This window comes from Pyrgilauda ruficollis, unplaced genomic scaffold (genome assembly GCF_017590135.1).
Source record: "Pyrgilauda ruficollis isolate IOZ18807 unplaced genomic scaffold, ASM1759013v1 scaffold67, whole genome shotgun sequence".
In the NCBI taxonomy this organism is placed as follows: domain Eukaryota; kingdom Metazoa; phylum Chordata; class Aves; order Passeriformes; family Passeridae; genus Pyrgilauda; species Pyrgilauda ruficollis.
In genome coordinates this window covers 2,928,018-2,949,015 of record NW_024528488.1, presented here as the reverse complement: position 1 = coordinate 2,949,015, position 20,998 = coordinate 2,928,018, and the positions used below count along the sequence as shown (strand labels likewise).

Here is a 20,998-nt window from a genome sequence, read left to right as displayed (position 1 = left end):
ATATTTGTGAAGAAGATTTAAATTTGCACTTTTATGCTAAGCAGGAACAAGGAAAACTGTAGGTGATCCTATGAGGTTTTTCCTCCCTGCAATTTCATGTTCCTGCTACCTACAAAGATAAAACAATCCAACATTTCCCAGCATGAAAACATAGGCATTGCTCTAAAAGCAAAGGAATATTCCATACAATAGAGAAAATAATTAATTAAAAATGAATAGATGCTGTTGTGTCTGGTATCCCTGTTTTATCTTCTGGCATGTGTCACATTTCCTCTGGTCTGCCGCAATTCCAGCAGCCACACAGCACCTGGTCCAGCCATCTGTGACCTCTCTGCCCCTCCAGGCTGCAGAACAGCCCCCAGCTGGTTTTCCCTGGCTGGGAGGGTGAATGGGCAAACAGGAACCCTCTCCTAAGGAAATGAACACAATCCTAAACTGCCTCCAGGAAACTGAACTGTGCTAATTCACAGAAACGCCACGAGGTGGCAAGTTAGGATTGCATTAAACCCTTGCACTCTCACAACAGCAGCGAGGGAAAAATCAAATCGCACTCCCTGGGATGGGAAAGGTGCATTCATAAAAGAACCATTTATGCAATCTAATGTTCCTACCAGAAACAAAAAGAGTTTTGAATAAGAACAATAATTTTGGAATGATTTCCTTTCTCTGTCTTTAAACTTAGCAGGATTCTCTCACACACTTCTCCATGGAAAGGGTTGTCACGCCCTGGAACAGGCTTCCAGGAAGGTGGCGAAGTCTCCATCCCTGGAAGTGTTCAAAATCCATGTGGGTATGGCAGCTGAGGACACGGCTCAATGCTGAGCTTGGTGACAGTGCTGATGCTTGGTGATTGATCCTAGAGGCCCTTTCCAACCTTCACGACTCTATAATTCTATTTCCCTTGGTAGTTTCTGTTTTGTTTTAAACAACAGCAAAAATAAAGAACCTCATATCACAGTTTTTAAATATGTAATAACAAAATATATATATGACTGTTCACTTTCAGTGGAATGGACCCAAACCTACATGATTCCACTGCAAGTAAATGTTTTTTCTTGGGGACCAAGCCAGGGAATGCATGGCAGGAACTGTTCAGTGTCTGCACGCACACATTTGTATCTGAGGCTGTGGAGGATCTCCACCCTGCACCAGAACGGCTCAAGTGCCAGAAATCCCAGGGCTCCCGTGGTACCCTGCATTTTGCCCAGTTTTTGTGCCTTTAATAGATGAAGGGAACCACAGGAGCATTCCCAGGACAGCTCCTTAGTGCCACTCCACCACCAAGAGCTCATGATTTATTGTTAGATGCGATTATGTCCTATTAACAGCACTTGAAAATTGTCTTCTTGAGAAGATGAAGAGAACAAAACTGCTCTTCCAGGCTCCCTTCCCTTTGTTCTGCCATGAAGATTCTTTGCTTGGTATTTTTCCTGTTTTCCAGACACGCGATGCTCTGAAGCACCTGGTGCAGGTGACCTTGGGCCCAAGGAGGGACCCATGTCTCCTTCCTACCCCCATCTCCCCCATTCCCTGTCTCCCCCCATTCCCAGTCTCCCCACAACCACAGACTCTCTCTATTCCCAGTCTCTCTCTATTCCCAATCTCTCCACAGACCCAGTTTCCCCATTCCCAGTTTCTCCACATTTCCAGTTTCCCCTTTTCCAGTTTCCCTATTCCCACTCTCTCCCCATTCTGTTTCCCATTCCCAGTTTCCCCATTCCCTGTTTCCCGTTCCCAGTTTCCCATTCCCAGTTTCTCCCCATTCCCAGTTTCCTGTTCTCAGGCTCTCCCCATTCCCCATTCGCAGTCTCTCCCCATTCCCAGTTCCCCGTTCCCAGTTTCCCCATTCCCAGTTCCCCAATCCCAGTCTCTCTCCATTCCCAGTTCCCCATTCCCAGTCTCTCTCCATTCCCAGTTCCCCATTCCCAGTCTCTCCCCGTACCCAGTTCCCCATTCCCAGTCGTTCCCCGTTCCCAGTCGTTCCCCATTCCCAGTTCCCCATTCCCAGTTCCCCGTTCCCAGTTCCCCATTCCCAGTCGTTCCCCATTCCCACTTTCCCGTTCCCGGGCTCTCCCCGCCTCAGGACCCTCAGTCCCGGCCCGGCAGCGCCCCCTGGCGGCCCGCGGCTCACAGCCCCGCCCTGCTCCCCGCCTAGCCCCGCCCCTTCAACTCCGATTGGTGAGAAGGCCGCGGGGCGGGCAGAGGCCACGCCCCCGTGGTTATTGAGGGGCCGGTGGGGGCCGTGCCAAGATGGCGGCCGGGCGGGCGACGGGGACCGGAACCGAGCGGCACCGGAGCGGCGGGGCTGGCGGCGGGGCTGGGGTCCCGCGCACCTCGCCCTCTCCTTCTCATCCCTGGAGGAGGGGGCAGCTCCGGCATCCTCCGCCTTAACGGGATGCAGCTGCGCGACCACCCCAGTAGCGACAGCGCGGCAGCAGGTGAGGGGCCCCGGCAGTGACGGGGCTGTGGCGGCGCTGGGGACGGGCGGTGCGGGGCCGTGAGGGGAGGCAGCGGAGCCGCTGGGTGAGCCCCTGTGGCGGCAGGGAGGGCTGCGGGGTGACCCGAGCGGGGCCCCGCTGTGTGAGGGCAGAGGGGACAGCGGGGGGCTCGGCCTTGGGGGCGCTCTCCCTGCAGGCAGCGGGGGCGGCTCTGGAGTGTTGGGTGATCAGTCTGGTTATTAGTGGGCTCTGGAGTGTTGGGTGATCAGTCTGGTTATTAGTGGGCTCTGGAGTGTTGGGTGATCAGTCTGGTTATTAGTGGGCTCTGGAGTGTTGGGTGATCAGTCTGGTTATTAGTGGGCTCTGGAGTGCTGGGTGATCAGTCTGGTTATTAGTGGGCTCTGGAGTGCTGGGTGATCAGTCTGGTTATTAGTGGGCTCTGTCACCACACTGATAAGGGGGCTCCCCCTCTCCGTGTGGGGATGGGGACTGCAGGGTGTGCAGTGAGGGGAGCTCCTGAGCTCGGGGGAGTCAGAGCCCCGAGCTGAGGTGGGCTCGGACCTGCAGGCTGTGGATCCCTTGCCGTGAAGCTGTCCCGGTCTGTCCTTCTCGGCTCAGCAGGAACGCGTTCCAAGTGCCGATGTGCGGGATGTGTGATGGTAAAAGTAAACCTTGGACAGCTGCACAAGCAGGGCAAAGTAAAGCCACCCCATACACATCACTCTGCTAGTGGGAAAGCCCAAATGAGCAAATTTCTTGATAGCATGCACGGAAAGAGCTCTTCACATATCACCAAATGAAATTCTGGAAAAAGGAATCGTTCCTGAGTGCTAGTTATTTAAGTAACTTTTTTTTCCAAATATTTCCTAACAGATGGATGCTCACGGAGAAGGGAAGCTGCCAGGGGTGAGAAGATCACTGTTGAAGCAGGGAAGACTGCAAACATGACATGCTCTTTCATGCTTGAAGCTGGATAAATCTCCCTGCCTCAGCAGGTGGAAAGTAAAACCCAGGCCTGGAGCAATTCTGGTGGCTGATCCCCAGGTGGTGCTCCCCACTCCTCAGAAGCTCGTGGCACTTTTGGGCTTTGCTCTCTTTGTTTTGGTGATCTCAGTACCACATTTACACTGAAGTGTGGCCCAAGAGCCCTGGGGCAGCTCAGAATATCCTGCACAGGTCCAAGAGCCCTGGGGCAGCTCAGAATCCTGCTCCACGTTCATTGCTGGCATTTTTTGTCTGGATGGTTTGGTTTTTGGTTTGATGCCTTGTGCTCAAATGCCATTCTTACTCCTGCTCTTGCTGAGGACACTCAGTGGGTTGGGGCTGGGCCCTGCTTGGAGCAGAGAAGGATGGGATTGCAAGGAGCTTCCTTCCAAACTGGGAGAACAGCAGGACCCTGATGAGGCAGGCACTGACACTGTGCCCAGTGCCTGGCAGTCTGCCTCTGTCACAGCTCCAGGGGCACAGTCTGCTCCTGCAGCCCCTCCCTGTCTGCCTGTCCCCTGCCCCTGGGATCTGTATTTCCTGAAAATAAATGGAATTTCACCCTTCAAAAGTTTGCTTCAAAGTGACAGAGGAAAAGCTTAATAAAAACGCCAAGGTCACATTTTCCTTGCCTCCTAAAATAATATGACAGATCCAATATCTGCATTATTAACTACGAGTGTGAGCTTGTTTTCTTTTTAGGGGCTTTCTAATGTACCTGGGGCTGTTTTCCTCGTGCTGCACAAGCACATGGCTGCAGCCCCTCCTGAGCCTGTGGGCAGCAGCTCTCTGGGAACAGTAGTTATTTATTGTCTTGGCTAAAGATGCCCTCTCACTGCAGAAATAGCTGTGTGAATGCTCCTCTCTTGGCAAACATTGCATTCTGACAAAAGCCTCAGTGTTTTGCCGAAAAATCCTTTTGCAAAGGACATTGATTGTTCTGTTTTGAACTGGAGCAATCCTCAGGCTGAGCAGAGACAAGCAGGATTTCTCCCAACAACACCACTGTCCTCACCTGCCATTGACCGTCCAAGATAATGCTGCAAAATGTCACTAAAATCTTCCAGGAAATTATTTAGCAGCAATAATACTTTTTAAAAAAGCAAATTTTGATGGAGATGTCATTTCATGCAGCATATCACTTTGGTTTGTAGGTAAAAGCTAGTGGAACACAGTGTGTGATCACTTGGTGTTAGAAAAAAACCCTCAAAAATAGCATGTTTGGCAAAAGTGGCAAATTAGCTGCAATAACTGAGGTATCAAAGACAGTTACTGATGGGGTAATTTGGGTTATTTAAGTCTGTTCTGGGAAAATGAGGATTAGGAAGAGGCATAATTAAAATATGCAAAGCCGAAGGGGAATAGAGAATAGATATTAAGTCACTTTAAATTAGTAATTCATGAGAGGGTGGAAGGGAGAGAAATGGATGAAATTATGCTCTGAAAGGGCCCTGATATTCCATTGTTGCAGAGAGAAAAGCTATTCAGAGCCCGAGCACATCTTCTGTGCACACAGAAATTGGAGAGGGGAAGGATTGAAGAGCTGTCTGTCCACTGAGGGAGCTGATCCTGCAGGGTTCCCTCACATCCAAGGAATATGTTTTAGCAGGGGCATCTGGAGTTTTCCAAGCTCTGTTTTCTGTACGTTGACAGCAGAGCTACAGGGGCTGGACCAGGAGAGTCCTTAGCACCTCAGTGTTAGGATTGTGAGAGGCAGTCTTTCCCCAGTGTTCTCTGGTGTGCTGAAAATTAATTCCATCAGGGTGGGGTTTACGCTCTAATCGGACAGCAGGGACCATTTCAGCAAGATGTTTTTCTTACTGAGCATCAAAAGTCCAGTGCAGAGCTCCTGAAGGCACTGTTTTGTCTACCAATAGAGAAGAGTTTTGTTGTGGAATCAAAGAATCACCAGAAGATGAGTTTAGCCTAAAACCCTTACTCCATGGGAGCACAGAGTTGATTTCCAGGTGAGTTCCATGCAGAAATAGGAGCTTTGCATCAGGAGGAAGGTTGACATCTCAATGCCATGAAGGGATGTCAGGCTCCAGAATGAGCAAAATTGAGCATCCAGCTGTTCCAGAAGCAGCCTGGGACCACTCCACAGAGTGTGAAGGTGCAGCTGCTGCCACTGTGATGTCAGGGCCCGCTGGGGTGTCACTGCAGGGTTGGCAAGTCCCCACAGTGCCAACAGACACTGCCGTTCCTGCGATCCAGAACTCCTAATGCCCCCTTCTGCTGGCATTCCAGGAGGATCCTCCTCCTGCAGGAGTTCTCAGTGGGCTGCCTGCAAACCAGCGAGGTTTTTAGCTGACTGTTGGGTTATGCTGCTCTGCGAGTTCTAGCACAGGTCTGCAGAAATGATCCAGCAAGTTGGTGCCACAGCGTGTGATTTTCTGTCTGCTGCCTCTGCAGTGTATTTTTATCCAGATAAACCCTGGCTGGTGACAGCTCATCTGGGGAGTAAGTAGTGCTTTGCCCGAGGTGCAGCATATCTGGCTTTGGGATCACTGTGCTCTTTCTTCTCTTCCTTAGGAACTGAGCTGATTTTGGAACAGCAATGACAGTCAGATGGCATTGGTTTGGTAGAGCTCCTGTCAACAACTTCTGCTAAAAGGGGTGTCTCAATGGGAACAGCGTTTGGAATGTGGGGAGCCCTGTGGGGGGTTCCATGCCCCACACACAACAGTCTGGGGAGTCTGTATTTCCCTCCCTTTGCTGCTTCAGCCAACTTCCAAAATGCAGACTGAAGAGCTTGTCAGAAATGCTTCTAAAAACTGTGCAATTATCTTCAGAACTGAAGGAAAACATCTTTTTTTTTCCCCATAATGAAAGGATTTGACTAACAACCTGTGCTAAAATAGAGATGACCTTCATGGGGAATCATAACTTCCCAACAGTGTGTGCTCCTGAACCCCGGAGCTGTTCCTGTGCAGTGTCAGAATAGAATTCACCTGGCTAAGGGGATTTTGGGAACGCTTTTCTAGGGAAGCATTTTCAGCAAGCTAAAAAGAACCAACATATGCATTTTAAAAAAAAAACCCCCCCAAAAAAAAAAAAAAAAACCAAAAAACTTTAGCTCTTGGGCAGAGCAGAATCATTGGCTTTTAAAGAGCAATTTACATTTTCTTGACTGAGTTTCTATTTATTTAATGGTGAAGCAGCAGAAAAAATAGATGGAAAAATGAAGAAAAAAAATCTGGTATTTTGTTCTGTTCTGTTGCTTACTATAGAAAAGAACTGTTGCTCCTGGAGGGATGTTGTGAAATAAAATGCTCTCTTATTTGGGCTGACTTGTTCCATGGGGGATGCCCACAAGAGGCAGTTTTCTAACAGCATCTGGTTCATCTTCTCTTGCGCACTGCAGATCTGATCATCCAGTTATCCAGAGGTGGACACATGGCAGCCCCTCCTTTGGTGAGTGGGAAAGGAACCTTTGGCATTCCTAGAGTTTAAGAACTGTGGAGGAAGCTGTGAATGAGCTTTGCCTGCTCCAACAGCGTGCCAACCTGAAAAAATGTCCATGTTGGGTTTTGCAGCAGCAGCAAAGCGATCCCTGGCTGTTTCCTCAATTTCTGTTCAAAGCTTTTAAACAGATGAAAGTCTGGTTTTGCAGGGGGAAGATTGTGGGTTTAGCCATGGTGGAATATCTAATTCACAGCAATTTTCAATACTGTATAATTGCCCCATTTTAATTTAGTTTTAACAACTTAGAATTCCCTTTCTAGCAAGTTTCATGGTTTATCTTTAGTACAGCTGGATATATAGCTGAACATAAATAAGTTTATAATTGATAATGTAACTCACTGGAACCATTGAAAGGAAGTTTTAAATAACAATCCACACTAATAAATGTTGGGTTGATATAACAATCCTAGAGAGGGAAATGACATCCACAGTACTATTAGCCAAATTTATTAGGGTTAATATTAAACATTTTAAATAGAGCACCAGTGAGGTGTGAAGGTGCAGAATGGTGCCTTTGATTTGCTTCAGTTCTCTGAGTGGCCTTTGTGACACCTTTAAAGCAGTTTGTGACACCTTTAAAGCAGTTGGGAAGCAGCAAATTTGGGGCAACTTGATGTAATGCTCTGCCCCTGCAGAGCAGCAGCTGGGGCTGTTTCAACCCCCCCATAATTTATAGATATTTAAATTGTGCTGTGACACATGCAACAGCGAACTGAGGCTGTAGGACCACGTGCATCTCTAGATCAGTTTCTGATGTCAAAGCAGCTGAAAGTTGTGTTTATCTGTCAAACCTCCCAAGTGGCAGAAGGGAGACTCTCACTCCTGTCCCCAGGTCACAATACTGCCACCAGGACCTCAGCTGGCTCCTTCCCTTCCTGGACAAGAGGATAATGAGAAGAAGGTGGACGAGGAACCTGCAGCTGTCGCCTCAGGAGAATCAGTGAGTGCCAGCTTTGGTTACCATTGGTGCAATTCAGAGTTTCTGCTCGGCCAGCAGCTGCCATTCACAGCTGGAGGTGCTGAGGGCTGAAGTCCTGCCATGACATTGTGCTTCACCCCAGCCACTGGCACCTGGAAAATTGCAGTTGAACTTCCCCTTTAGTCATCAGTTGCAGGATACAGGAGAAATTGAAGGATACAGGAGAAATTGTCTCTTGGATGTACCTGCCCCTCTGCACAGATTATTTGAGAAAATCCATGAAAATTGAACATGAAACTGGCCATGAACTTGTTTTGGTTTTGTTCATTCAGTTTGTGATGTGGACAGCAAAAAGCAGTTTAAGAGCACTGGATATGGCTGGCAGGCATCTTCCTGAGGGTTTGCATTTGGAATAGAAACTCACGGGATCCCTGCCTGCTCCCTTCCTGACATTTATTTCTCACCACAGATCCACACGAGCTCTCTGCTGGGAGCTGAAGATGCAGATGATGAGACATTTCTCTTGTCTGACACCCTCAGCAGAAGCTCGAGCACTCTGGACAAACCCAGGGTCCGGCTGCAGAAGAAAGTCCACGTGATAGAGGAAGTGCTGGAACAACTGAGTACGTGTGGTGTGCCTTGTCTGGTGTGTGTCCCTGCCTCAGCTGCAGCACAGGGACACAGGGAGCAGGAATTCTCTCTGGGCATTCCTCAGGGCAGCCCAGACTGGGTTCAGTTTCTCTGCTCTTCCATCTGCGCTGAAGGCAAAAGCAGGGATGGTTTCTGATTCAGCAGAAGATGCTTTGACCTAATGAACTACTGAACTCCTGAGTGCTGATGGCCAAATCAAGCAGGATATTTGGGCTCCTAAATTCTCTTTAGTCTCCTGACAAATCATTGGAGCAAAAATACTTCACAGCAGTCTGTCAGATTGAAGACAAGCAGTGGTCCTTCAAATGGCACAGGCAAGGTTATCATCAGAACTTAGCCTGGTAACCCATGATGAGGGTCCTGGATCCTAAAGCCCCATCATTATTGATTATAACACAAGATGCTGTTCTTTAAAATCATAAAGACAATCCTTTGGTGAACTGCTGAAAGTTGGGAAGTCCCCTTCTCTCCTGGAAACACTTTGCACTGTTTCTTAAAAATTAATCCCAGAACCCAAGGTGCATTTAATCTTCAGAAATATTCAACCTTTTGTTGAATCACACAGAGGGTTTATTCCCAGGAAAATAAAGGCTGTGTTGTTTTAGCTCTCCTAAATGTTTGTAGAAAACAAATTCTTGCTTTGGTACCTGGTCTTTCCTGATTTCTGTCTCCTATGCATATTTCTCCAGGTGCTTTGTTTCCTGTCAAGGTAACTCTTCAAAACACTGTAGAAAATCAGAAAATCCATGGAGCTATCTGTGCTTTGGGGCTCTGCTGGAACTTTGGGTGCCCAGTGGAGCTTCCCTGCACAGCCTGTTCCTCCAGCACAGCTTTGGGGCTGCCTCTGTTGCTGTTGTTGCCCACAGAGGGCTCACAGCCAGACAGCGGGGCTGCATTTCCCATCTGCTGGAGAGTGGTGTCTGTTTCAAGTGAGCATCCTGCATTTCGTTTCTTTCAGGGGGCATTGTGAACGAGGGGGACCCTAAGACCAAATACACTGAATTTGTTCAAGTTGGCCAAGGGTAAGTCCCTCCCAGTTACTCCTACAAAGCCATGGGCTGGGCATTTTGCTGCTGGAATATCAAGTGTGAATCCAGGCAAGCTCCAAACATGATGTGGGTTTAGATCCTCCCATCTCATTACAGGTCAGAATTAATAATTACGGTCAGAAGGTGTTGTCAAAGAAAACTTGACACTGGCAGTGCCTCGCCTGCAACAAGGAGCAGACCTGAAAAATCTCCTATCCCTCAAGCCTTATTGCCTAAAAGAGCACCTTACCACCCCACAGCTGTCAGATAAAAGTTCTCAATAACATTTATTTCAAATATTTTGCTTAAAAAATATTTGGTAATTTGGATTATAACCACATAGTTTAGAAATTGAAACCAGAGGTGAAATAATAAGCTCACACTGTCACACAAAAACCCATCCTGTGTAGTCTGCAGCACGCATTCCCTGGGAAAAAATACATGAACACAAAAAGAAGGAAAAAACCCAACACAACAAGGCAAAATGGAAAAAAAAAATTAAATATTTCTCAGTTTTTGTAGGCACACCCTCCCCCTGCTCTTAGGTTTTTGCAAATCTGTGCCCCAGCTCTTTTTCTTCAGTTTTCTTTGCAGTTTTCCCTTGGACACTGCATGACAGAGGGCTGCTGTGCTGCTTTGAAGAATAGATGAACCAAGGTGTTTTAAAACACTTCATGCAGGAGAGATCTCCTGTCTGGGCTGGCTTTTACTCCCAGCACCTGAACTGCTTCTCCTTTCTTCACTGCTCTTTTGTTTCCAGGGGTTTCGGGACTGTTTACAAAGCCACGGACCCAGCCACGGGAGATGTGGTGAGTGCCAGCACCCCCAGCACACCGTGCAGCTCTTCAGGGCTTTCCCCTCTGCTGGGAGCTCTGCTGGAGCTTTGGGTGCCAGTGGAGCTTCCCTGCACAGCCTGTTCCTCCAGCACAGAGCGGTGACAGCCTGCAAAACTCATTTTGGACAGGCTTTGTTCCTGCTCAGTTCCAGAAATAATGCAAGAGGGGCAGTGGTATCTTTCAGAGAGGGACATAATTAAGGCTTAAAATACCAGAGAATGGGTTATTTATTTAGAACCCAGAAAATAATTGCAAATCTGAGCTGTGGAGTTCAGCTTGCTCGTGGAGTAGCAAAATCAAAGTTCAAGAACTGAGAAATGTTGTGGGATTTTAATATTTTTGTGTGTGTAACTGCTATGATCTTTTAGGGTGGGATTTTATCCGTCATGTATGCATGTGTTTACTTTGTTATTCAACCAAGACCAGCAGCAGTGGCTGAAATAATGGCCAAACCCCATAGAATTGCTGAAGGATTCCCAGCTGTTTTGATATATTTTCACAGTCACAAAATCCTGTGTGAATAATAACAGAGGTGATAAACTGAGGGCATCAGGGAAGAATGTGGGTGCAGGGTGTTGTCAGAGATCTGTGGGTGATAGTTTAGGGAGATTTTTGCGGAGTTCGGAGTAGCAAAATTGAAGTTCAAGAACTAAGAAATGTTGTGGGATTGTAATATTTTTGTGTGTGTAACTGCTATGATCTTTTAGGGTGGGATTTTATCCGTCATGTATGCATGTGTTTACTTTGTTATTCAACCAAGACCAGCAGCAGTGGCTGAAATAATGGCCAAACCCCATAGAATTGCTGAAGGATTCCCAGCTGTTTTGATACATTTTCACAGTCACAAAATCCTGCTTGCAAAACCTGTGTGAATAATAACAGAGGTGATAAACTGAGGGCATCAGGGAAGAATGTGGGTGCAGGGTGTTGTCAGAGATCTGTGGGTGATAGTTTAGGGAGATTTTTGCGGAGTTTAGAAGGCAAAATGTCTCTGGCAAGTGTCCTGTAAGTGACAGCCAAGCAAGTGGAGAAATCAGCTGTTGTCCTGTCACTTCCTGAGCCCTGGTGTCTGATCACAAGGCAGCTGGCTCAGCCCAGCCCCATCACTCCAAAAACACTCTCTCCATGGTCATTGTGCTCTCCTGCAGCAGAACCTTTGGGGTCCATGGGCTCCACTTTCATTCCAGGTGGCCCTAAAGAAGATGCCTCTCCGCAAACGGAGCAGGAAGGAACTCATTGTCAACGAGATTCAGATCATGAAGGAAAACAGGCATCCCAATATTGTCAATTATGTAGACAGGTGAGTGGTTCTGATGTTAGCAAGGGAATGTCTGTTCACACACAGCCAGACAAAGGTTTAAAAACCCTTCTGGGCACTGGCAGAACATGCAGCTCTTTCTCATTTCTCTGTTCATCAGTGGGTGGGAGGAGATGGCCTTGGGTCTCCATTAATCTTTTCTGGTGTATGTAGTCGGAAACCTCTTTTCAAAACCTGAATGTGCCATGTCTTACTGAAACAACTGCTTCTCAGTTCATTACCTCTGTGTTGTTTTGGGGTTTGGTTTTTCAGGTTGATCATATTTTCTGTGCCTTAACGATAAGTGCTGATAAACCATCATAGAAGTTATCTCCCTTGGACTCTTCCCACCATTTTCCATTGCTGTGGAAGCCAGGAAGACTAAATTTCTCTTTTGAAGAACCACATAATTTGCCAGTTTAACATAGTTTTTCCTGTTTCTGACTGTATTTTATGCAGTGTTTTCCAAATGGTTGGCCAACATCTGTCCTCAGTGGTGCAGAGCCTCCTCCCATGGATAACTCTGGATTGTGTTGCCTTGTTCCTGCAGTGAATGGTGGAACTGATAAATTAAGATAGTCACTCAGTTGATGGCAAGTGTCCCGGTTCCAGATTGATCCTCTTCTATTACTAAACTGCATTTTTCATTTAATTTCTCATGAGCCTTTCTCATTTAGACTGCACAGGTTCCAAATAATCTGTCACCTACAAGGAATGTCTCTCCATTTCATTCTGCCTCCATTTACAAGTGACCTGGAAACAAAACTCCCCTGCAGTCTTTTCACAAGGTAATTTAGCTGTGTACATTCATACATTCATCTCCATGCCTTTATTTTCTTCTCTCAGCTACCTGGTGAATGAAGACCTGTGGCTCGTGATGGAATATGTGGATGGAGGCACTTTAACCAGCGTTCTTGTCCAAGTCTTAATGGAGGAAAGAATTATAGCTGCTATCAGCAGGGAGGTGAGGGACCCTGCTTGTGCTTCCAATCGCTTGCACAGGGTGGGACAGGAGTGACTTCGTGTTCAGAGCTTTGTTTCAGTGCTGCTGTTATGAAATGTAAAATAAAAGGGTGTCTTGGTTTGAATAGACAGGTGTCTATTAAGGAAGGCAGAAGATTCTCTTGAAATGGAAAATGTAAATCCCCTCTCTCTGAATTATTAGGATTTTGAAATTAAGAGTCTCTCAGGTAAAGATATGGGAATAGGAATAACAGTTATTTATTAGGAAAATTAAAAATACAAATGCAATAGTACACTGCCAACAGAACCACAGGCAGTGGAGGACCAGCAAAGTCTTGGAAAAGATGGGGTCACTCACAAAGACACATTTTGTAAGAAATGGACTTAAAGAAACCCCAAAAAGCCGTGCCACAAAATCACAAAGTGTACCTAGATCCACACCTCTATTCCCTATGGCTCTTCTCCCTTAACAGAATTTCCTTTTGTCAGAAGATTTGACTAGGAAAAAATTCCATTTTTGTGAGGTGTTGTGAACTGTTTTTACTACTTGTAATAACCATCCCGGGTCTGAGTATTCTTGTAATGCAATGCCATGTAGCAGAGAACCTGTCCACTTTATAGCTTTGCTCTCAATATTTGTTACTCATTGTTTTCTCATCTAAATGTACATTTGCAAGATGTGTGTCAACCTAAGACAAAGGGCATCTAAGTGAGCCTCCTGCCAACACAACTGCATTTCTTATACCCTGTTATTGTACACTTTTGTCATGGTCTCTTTTAAATTTATTTACGATTCTAAACTTTGCCTCATTAAACTGGAGCATGTCTGCACTGCATTCTTGGCCTGTAAAAGCAAACATGCTCATGGCAGAATTTTAAACTAACAACAAATTAAAACAGAGCCTCTTTTCTCACAGCCCTCAGCTTAAAAGGAGAGCATTGCACCCCAAGTGGTGTTTGCTTCTGAAAAGTGACTAATGTGCTGCTTAATGTGCTGTTGAGGCCAACATAAAACCTCTGTCATGCAGCCTCCCACACAAAAGTGATACACTTCATAATGGAGGGAGAGAGATTTTTTTTTTCCTTTTTGACAAACCCTCCTTTGTCACCTGCATGGAGAGAGCAGAACCACTGCAGCCATTCTGGCTGGGTTAGGGATGGGCAGTCTAGATCAACAATTGGTGTTTCACCTAGAAATTCAATCTTTTAGACCCATTTCCTATTCTTGTGTGATGAAATGAGGTTAATTAACTTCTACCCTCATGGGTTTTGTCTCAGTGCCTCAAAGCCCTGGATTTCCTTCATTCAAGGAAAGTGATCCACAGAGATGTCAAAAGTGACAATATTCTTCTCGGGATGGACGGATCTGTGAAACTGAGTAGGTATTCTTGGTCAGGCACAGCATCCCCATGTTCTCAGACACAGACTGAGGATTTCTTGTGCTTGATTTCATGGTTCAAGCTGATTTGACAGTACTTTTGTTTTCCTCCTCAGCTGATTTTGGCCTGTGTGCTCAGCTGACCCCGGAGCGGAGCACACGGTGCACACTGCTTGGCTCTCCTTACTGGGTAGCACCAGAAATCCTGAAAAGAAAGGAATATGACACCCAAGTGGACATCTGGGCCCTTGGGATTGTGGCCATTGAAATGCTGGAGGGGGAACCTCCATACTTTAGAGAAAGCCCTGTCCAGGTAAGGTTCAAACACTGTCAGATACCACTGTCTTGCCAATCTGTGCCATGTTTTGTCTCCCATGAACCAAAATCCCACTCAAATCAGCTTGAAATGGTTCCACCAAGGCCCACTTCTAGAAATATCCCTGCAGAACATGTCAGCAGAGGAGAAGTGATCTGTGCAAGTGCAAAAATGTGCCTTTTTGGCTTCCAACACTGCTTGAGTTCCTCCTGCTGTGTTTGATCTCTCTCTGAGCTGGAGCTGGGAATGCCAGCAGCAAGTTTCTCCAATTGGGAAATTATTATGAAAAGCATTACAAGTGTATCTGCAGGCCCAGAAGTCTTTTCAAATTCTGACCAGTGCCTTTCAGGGAGGGTCACTGGTTCTAGTGATGCCATAATTATGTATTACCCAAAAAAATTCTAAAAGTATATTTTAGCAAAGCTACTTGTAATAAATGTATTTTAAAGTTTTCAGTTTTAGATCCTAATTCCTTAAAATGAAATGATGAGTTCTTACACTACTAAATGAGTGAGGAATAGTGGAGGAATGTATACCAGGATAAAATTTCATGGCTATTAGCTGAAACCAGGCTAAATGCTGCACAGTTGATTCCTGAGGAAGACAACAGTTCTGAAGATTTCAGTCTTCCACTCTTTTTTAAAAAGTTCCTTGACTCTTCTTGGAAGATCACTTCTGGATTGCTTTTGCCTTGTTTTAAGGCAGCAAACCCAGATGAAGAGAATAATTTCCAGATCCCAGAACATTCTGAGCTGGGAGGGATCACCAAGTCCAGCTCCTGAGTGAATGGCCCATTTGGGGATTGCTGTCACCAGCACCATGCTCTGACCAGCTGAGCTCCACTCAGGCTCATTGTCATCCCTGCTCTGAGACTGACAGTTCCCTGCTGCCTTGCCTCCAATGCTGAGCACAGCCCCTTGCGAGGCACCAGGAGCTCTCAGAAAGCCAGAGGGCCTGCAGTGGAGCTGTGACCCCAGGGATGGTCAGTGGCTGTCCCGTGCTTCCTCTGTCCCCAGGCTCAGCGCCTGATCGCCCGGAACAGGTACCCCCCTCTGAGGATGCCCAGCAAGATGTCAGTTCTGTTCCACGCCTTCCTGCACTCCTGCCTGGACACCAACCCCAGCATCCGCTGGACAGCCAAGGAGCTCCTGCAGGTAGAGGCCCAGTGGCTGCAGGGGAAAGTCTCCTCTCCTGTTAATCCCCAGTCTGGGTGCTTTGCAACGTAGAATCATAGAAGAATTTGGCTTGGAAGGGACCTTTAAAGTCCATCTGGTCCAACCTCCCTGCCATGAGTGGGGACATCTTCAACTTGATCAGGATGCTCAGAGCTCTGTCCAACCTGACTTTGGATGTTTTCACAGATGGGGCATCCAACACCCCTCTGGGCAACCTGTGCCAGTGTTTCACCACCCCCAGTATAAACAGTTTCTTCCTTAGACCTAACCTGAATCTCTCCTCTTTTCATTTAAAACCATTATCCTTTGTCCCTTTGCAACAGGCCCTACTAAAAATGGGTCCCCCTTGAAGTTTTGAAGGCTGCAACAAGGTCTTCCTACAGCCTTCTCTCCTCCAGGCTGAACAATCCCAGTTCTCTTGGCCTTTCCTCAGAGGAAAGGTGTTCCATCCACCCTCTGACCATTTCTGTGTTGTATTTTGGGAGTGCATTCAGTCTTAGCTGGTGGCAAGAGAGCTGCAGTAGAATGGTGCCAGGTACACAGGCCCAAAATGGTGTTGGTGGAAGAGGAACCCAGTCCCAGCCCAGCAGAGATTTGGCTCTTGTTGTCTTGGTGCTGAAAACCTGCACCTCAGTGTCCTTCAGAACAGCACAGCCCTAGATCCTAATGGGATCAACATTCCTTGGAGGTGCTGGAGTTCCCTGTGGAACAGCTTGCACTCATCTTTTCTGACAACTGAAGCAGCCCTGCCTTTAGAAAAAAGGAACCTAAGTGACTCCTTTGAGTTTCCTGAAATTAAAAAAGCCCTAAGGCAGCAAGTGGCATTCCCAGAGTGCCGGCGGGGTCAAAATCCCAGCAAGCTGAAGACCCCTTGATAAATTGATTAATGAGATCACTGGGCCATGTTTGCCTCTGACAGCAAGGTCCTGAATATTAAGACTGAAGTGCAGATGGTCCCCTCAGTCCTATTCATGTGTATTTCTGGTAAGCAGAGGAATCATGCTTCCTCTTGTAAGAAACTGGCTTTGGAAAGTAACAGTTCCTTTCTTTTTTCCCCTTTGGGCAGCATCCATTTTTACGAACAGCCGTGAGTCTCTCTGTCCTGCCTGACATGATCCGTATAGCCAGGAAACTCTGTAAGGCCATGGAAGCACTTCAGGCCAGCAGTGCCAGCCCAGAGCAAAAGAAGGAATAAAATTTTCACTCCTTTGGGAGATTTGCTCCCTTCTCACAGAGTGGTTCCACAACAACTTCTGAATTATTGGTTGCTTCTTAAAGGTGGAAAGTCCCAATTATGGGGGATTTGGTATGGTTTGAAAATGGGGAAGGGTCTCCTTCATCCATCAGCTCCAGGCTACGCTGCCTCTGGAATGCCCATGGGCTGGGTTTTGGCCACTTGCAGCAATTCTGGGTGAGGAAGAAAGTGCAATTGCATTTCCAGCCAAACGGGGAAGCCAAAACATCCTGTTGGATGCAGTCAGGTGGGACTGTGGAGTGTTTGGAGAATTCCCTGTCCTCCCTCCACCTGGCAGAACATGTGGACACAAAAATATATAGAGATTATAGAGAAAGACGTGTATAACATAGATTGCTAAATGGGGGGTGTGCAAATGTACACAGACACAATATACTGCATAATTATTATATGTAAAATATTTATATAATATATATTATTATTATAGTCCTATATATATAATGTTTCTATATAATTATATGTATAGATAGTGTGTTACAGAGCTATGGACATACATTTACCTTGTACCTTATATTGTCACCTATTCACAACCCCCCCATAACTCTCCTGAACTGCAGTTCCTTATATAATACTCCATATATATATATATATATCTGTATATACATATATATATTGGGTGTGTGTATATATCGTGTATATACATAGTGTGCATATATATTATATATCTGTATATACCTATATAGGGTGTGTGTATATAGTGTGTGTATACACAGTGTGCATATATATATATATATATTTTATATACACTCAGGGCTTCTATAACAGTTACACAGTGTGTAGAGAGCTATAATAGCATGTATAGGCTAACGTGTGGCACCCTCTGTGAATTAAAGGCCGTTTTTATCCGGGTGTGTCGCACCCCCGCGCTCAGGTGTCCGTACCTGGCCGTGGTCACACCTGTGTGATGGACACCGACCGCCCCCTCGCGGCCGCCGCCGGCGCAGAAATCGCTAAAATTGAAATTTTTTGTAAAATTTTATTTAGGTCACTTCGTATTGAAAAGTTACAAAATGTTGCAATGAAATATTTTACACCCATTTCCACCTGTTTTCATTTTTGAGGTGGCTCGAGTGTGTACATAAATGCAGCCCTTCTCCCCTCCCAAAAAAACAACCCCAAGATGTTTTCCCACATGTTGATATTGTTAAAAAATGAACAATTTTAAGTACCAAAGTTAGAAGCAGGTAGCAGCACAAGCCCCTGTCAGCCTGCCCTTGCCTGGCTTCACCTGGGAAGGCAGAAGCATCTGTAAACCAGCAGAGCCAGCTGTATTCCCACGCTGGATCAGCTCCTCCTGACGGGAAAACCAAACAGTTCCCACAAACAATCACTGCAGAGGTGGAGGCATCCTGCTGAGCCTCCTGCAGCTCCCAGCACCGCCAGTCCCTCAGGGCAGCACTGGCCAGCAGTGCCTGGCCCCATGCCACGGGGACAAACTGGGGCAATGTCTGGAGCTGGCACAATGATCAAGGCCTCAAGGTCACCGTGTCTGTGCTCCCCACCCTGAGTTCCCACTTTTCCAGGCTGTACACACCCAAGAACTGCAACTGCTGATCATGCTCCCTGTGTCCCACTCATGCTGGGGACAGCCCTGTGCAGAGGCTGGAACAGGGTGGTGGTGCTGGGACTGGGGCCAGGGCTGTGTGGCTGCAAGGAAAGAGCCAAGGGACTCCCCTCCAGCTTGGGGCTGAGCTGGCTTTGTGCCCTCAGTGGGCTCAGGAGCATCCTCAGCCAAATCATGGGGCAGGGAGGCACAAACCTCTGGTGCCATCTCAGTGTGGAACGTTTTTCAGGCTAAACACTGATCCATGGCTAAGCCAAGCCCCAGGAATGGCCCCCATCCCATAGGGAATGGCCCCCAACCCATAGGGAAAGGCTCCCATCCCATAGGGAAAGGCCCCCATCCCATATGGAACAGCCTCCAAACGGGCCCTCATCCCATAGGGAACAGCCTCCATCCCATAGGGAATGGGCACCATCCCATAGGGAACACTGCAGGAAGCAGCTCCCACAGCCTGGACAGAGTGTGAGGAAAAGCAAAGGAAACAGCTCTCAGGCTCTAGGGCAGCCCAGACCTTTGCAGTTCCCCTGTCCAAGCTCTGGTCTGCATGAGACAGTTTATGCTTTTCAAGAGAGAAATCTCAGTTTACAAACATTTCTGGAGTAAGCAGCCCTGAAGCCATGAGCTTTCAGAGAATGTCACTTGCCTGTGGGGCCTGTAGTTCACACCTCTGACAAGATCTCTGCTGTGCCAAACGGCCTGAGCCCAAACTGTCTGAAAAGAGCTGAATTTTGGTCCTTGGTATGTGCAAGCTGATGGCACTGCAGCATCATTCACAGCCCCACAGACCATCTCTGGCATGTCAGAGAAAGCATTTTCCTACCACAGCAATCATCTTTTTGGAGCCCTGAGGAGACCTTTTGTGAAAACATTAGCTCTGTCAAGGGCCATTTCATCAATTGTAAAAATTGCACAGTGTGGCTGAAGTGGCTACAAGGCACACAGAAATCCAAATTTCCTGGCTGTAAAAAGGCAGAATGGTCCTTTATCTTCACTTTCCCACCCAGAATCTGCAGCTGTGTAAAATCCATTTCTGAGTGTCTGGCACAGAGCCCCGTGCACTGCCAGGGTCACTGCCCAGCATGCCCACCCCAGACAGCTGCTGAGGGAACCCTGCCAGGGCTGCAGGGGAAGGGAAGAGCTGGCACCAGACCCCTGCTGGGAGGGAAATGTGAAATAACACCCGTCCTCCATGGTACCCGAGTGAAACTCCATCAAACATCAGTCGTGACAGCAATAAATGACTGCAAAATTTTGAGAGTGAGACCTTGCAACTGACAGCAACCCTGCTTTTACAACCCCACCCTTCTCATGAGCTCATTTTCTCCTTTCGGCTGGTGCTACATCTACCTCAGGGAACAGCACCCTGCTTTTACAACCCCACCCTTCTCATGAGCTCATTTTCTCCTTTCGGCTGGTGCTACCAAAACAAGAGGGCTTTTATCCCATTTTTAGCATGATGTGGCTTAAACAAAGCAAGGAGGCTCCCATTACTGAATCTGTGCTCTGAGCAAAGCCCCAGCTGAACTGTGAGGTGCCCTTGGACAGAGATACCAAACTGTGAGTGACCAGCTCGAGGCAGAGAAGAGAACAATCAGAAAGTCAGTCTGAGAGCCTTTGGGTGGACAGAGCTCTTATTTGCTGTGGTGTTCAAACAGGCACTGCAAGATCTGCCCCTCTGTTTTAATGTTGTCCTGGCAAGACTGGTCTTAAGGCCACAAGCTATGACTGAGCTCTATTTTCACCAAGGAACAGAAACATCTAATCTATAGTGAAATTCATCAAGAAATTTATATCCTTCTATGGGAAGGATATGGAAAAAATATCCCCATGAATCCCCCTTGTACTTGCCAGTTCCCAAGCTACCGGTGGGTGCTCGATGGAGCTGCAGCCATTCCTGCCTGCATCCTCAACCATGCTCCCATCCCCATGAGCTTCCCTGCCAGCATTCCATTTGGTCCCTCTCCTGTCACCCTGTTCTTCTAAGTTCTTCTAAGCCTTCTGATGTTTATATTCTTGTAATGGAGTTTCTCATGCACTTTTATGTAAATAATTATTGTTTTTACATTCCTCTCTGGAGAAAGAGAAATTTGATAAGACTGTTGGTTTGTCCAGTGTCATTGGAGAAGTGGCACTTTCATCCTCCAATCCACTGTCACTTTTGAAAGTCTATAAATGTTAGAGTCAAGAAATAAACCACTCTTCTTCTTCTTACCTTGCAGTTCCAGTGTCCGCGTGGTTTTATTTCGTGTCCTATTGCAACACTCTCCTACTGCATGAGCTGTATCACGAGCATAGCTATGGATAAATATGCATTTCCCCCTTTCCCAAAGGAGGATTTTCCCCCCCTTTAAAGCGATTATGCTGATGTGCTCCCTGTGCTGCCGGGAGGTGACAGCTCCGTCTGGCTGTGCGGAGCTCAGAGCTCGCCCAGGTCCTCGCTGCACAGCACCGTGACGCTGATGTGACCCGGCACCTCGGCCGCTTCCCCGCCACCTCTGCCCCGCAGCTTCAGCCTCTGCTGCTTGAGGGGCTCACCCGGGGAGGCTGCCAGCACCGCCTGCCCCAGGAACTGGTCACTCAGGAGGTTGCTGTTCCACACCTGGAGAAAGGACACAGAGAACCCGGCTGAGGCAGCGCTGCTGTCACGCTCCGCCGGGAAGGGTCACCCCCGATAACCCCTAGGAACAGCGTGTCTAAATTTATTAATTGTCTAGAGAGCGTGAGGGAGA

At 47.2% G+C, this 20,998-nt stretch overlaps 2 protein-coding genes across 2 annotated transcripts in view; one reads left to right on the top strand and one right to left on the bottom strand.

Annotated features, from left to right (window-relative positions):
- Positions 1-5,779: 5,779 nt before the first annotated feature.
- On the top strand, positions 5,780-16,645 carry LOC121362845 (serine/threonine-protein kinase PAK 3-like). Its single transcript, XM_041484720.1, has 12 exons — positions 5,780-5,882; positions 6,787-6,836; positions 7,720-7,827; positions 8,276-8,429; positions 9,416-9,479; positions 10,246-10,294; positions 11,509-11,621; positions 12,465-12,582; positions 13,860-13,959; positions 14,076-14,272; positions 15,292-15,429; positions 16,517-16,645. Exons 1-12 carry the CDS (start codon positions 5,780-5,782, stop codon positions 16,643-16,645), a joined length of 1,323 nt encoding a protein of 440 aa, XP_041340654.1.
- Positions 16,646-17,708: 1,063 nt separating this feature from the next.
- CAPN6 (calpain 6) overlaps positions 17,709-20,998 on the bottom strand; it is a 50,288-nt gene continuing 46,998 nt past the window's right edge. Inside the window, exons 14-15 of the mRNA XM_041484774.1 lie at positions 19,691-20,868; positions 17,709-19,616 (exon numbers count right to left, since the gene is read on the bottom strand). Coding sequence (XP_041340708.1) covers positions 20,686-20,868 — 183 coding nt within the window. The 3' untranslated portion in view covers positions 17,709-19,616; positions 19,691-20,685. The remainder of the gene's footprint in view (positions 19,617-19,690; positions 20,869-20,998) is intronic.

Coding starts and splice junctions, on each gene's coding strand:
- LOC121362845 (XM_041484720.1), top strand. CDS start 5,780: ATGATCCAGCAAGTTGGTGCCACAGCGTGTGATTTTCTGTCTGCTGCC. Junction 7,828..8,275: donor CTGTCGCCTCAGGAGAATCA/GTGAGTGCCAGC, acceptor TTCTCACCACAG/ATCCACACGAGCTCTCTGCT. Junction 15,430..16,516: donor CAGCCAAGGAGCTCCTGCAG/GTAGAGGCCCAG, acceptor CCCTTTGGGCAG/CATCCATTTTTACGAACAGC.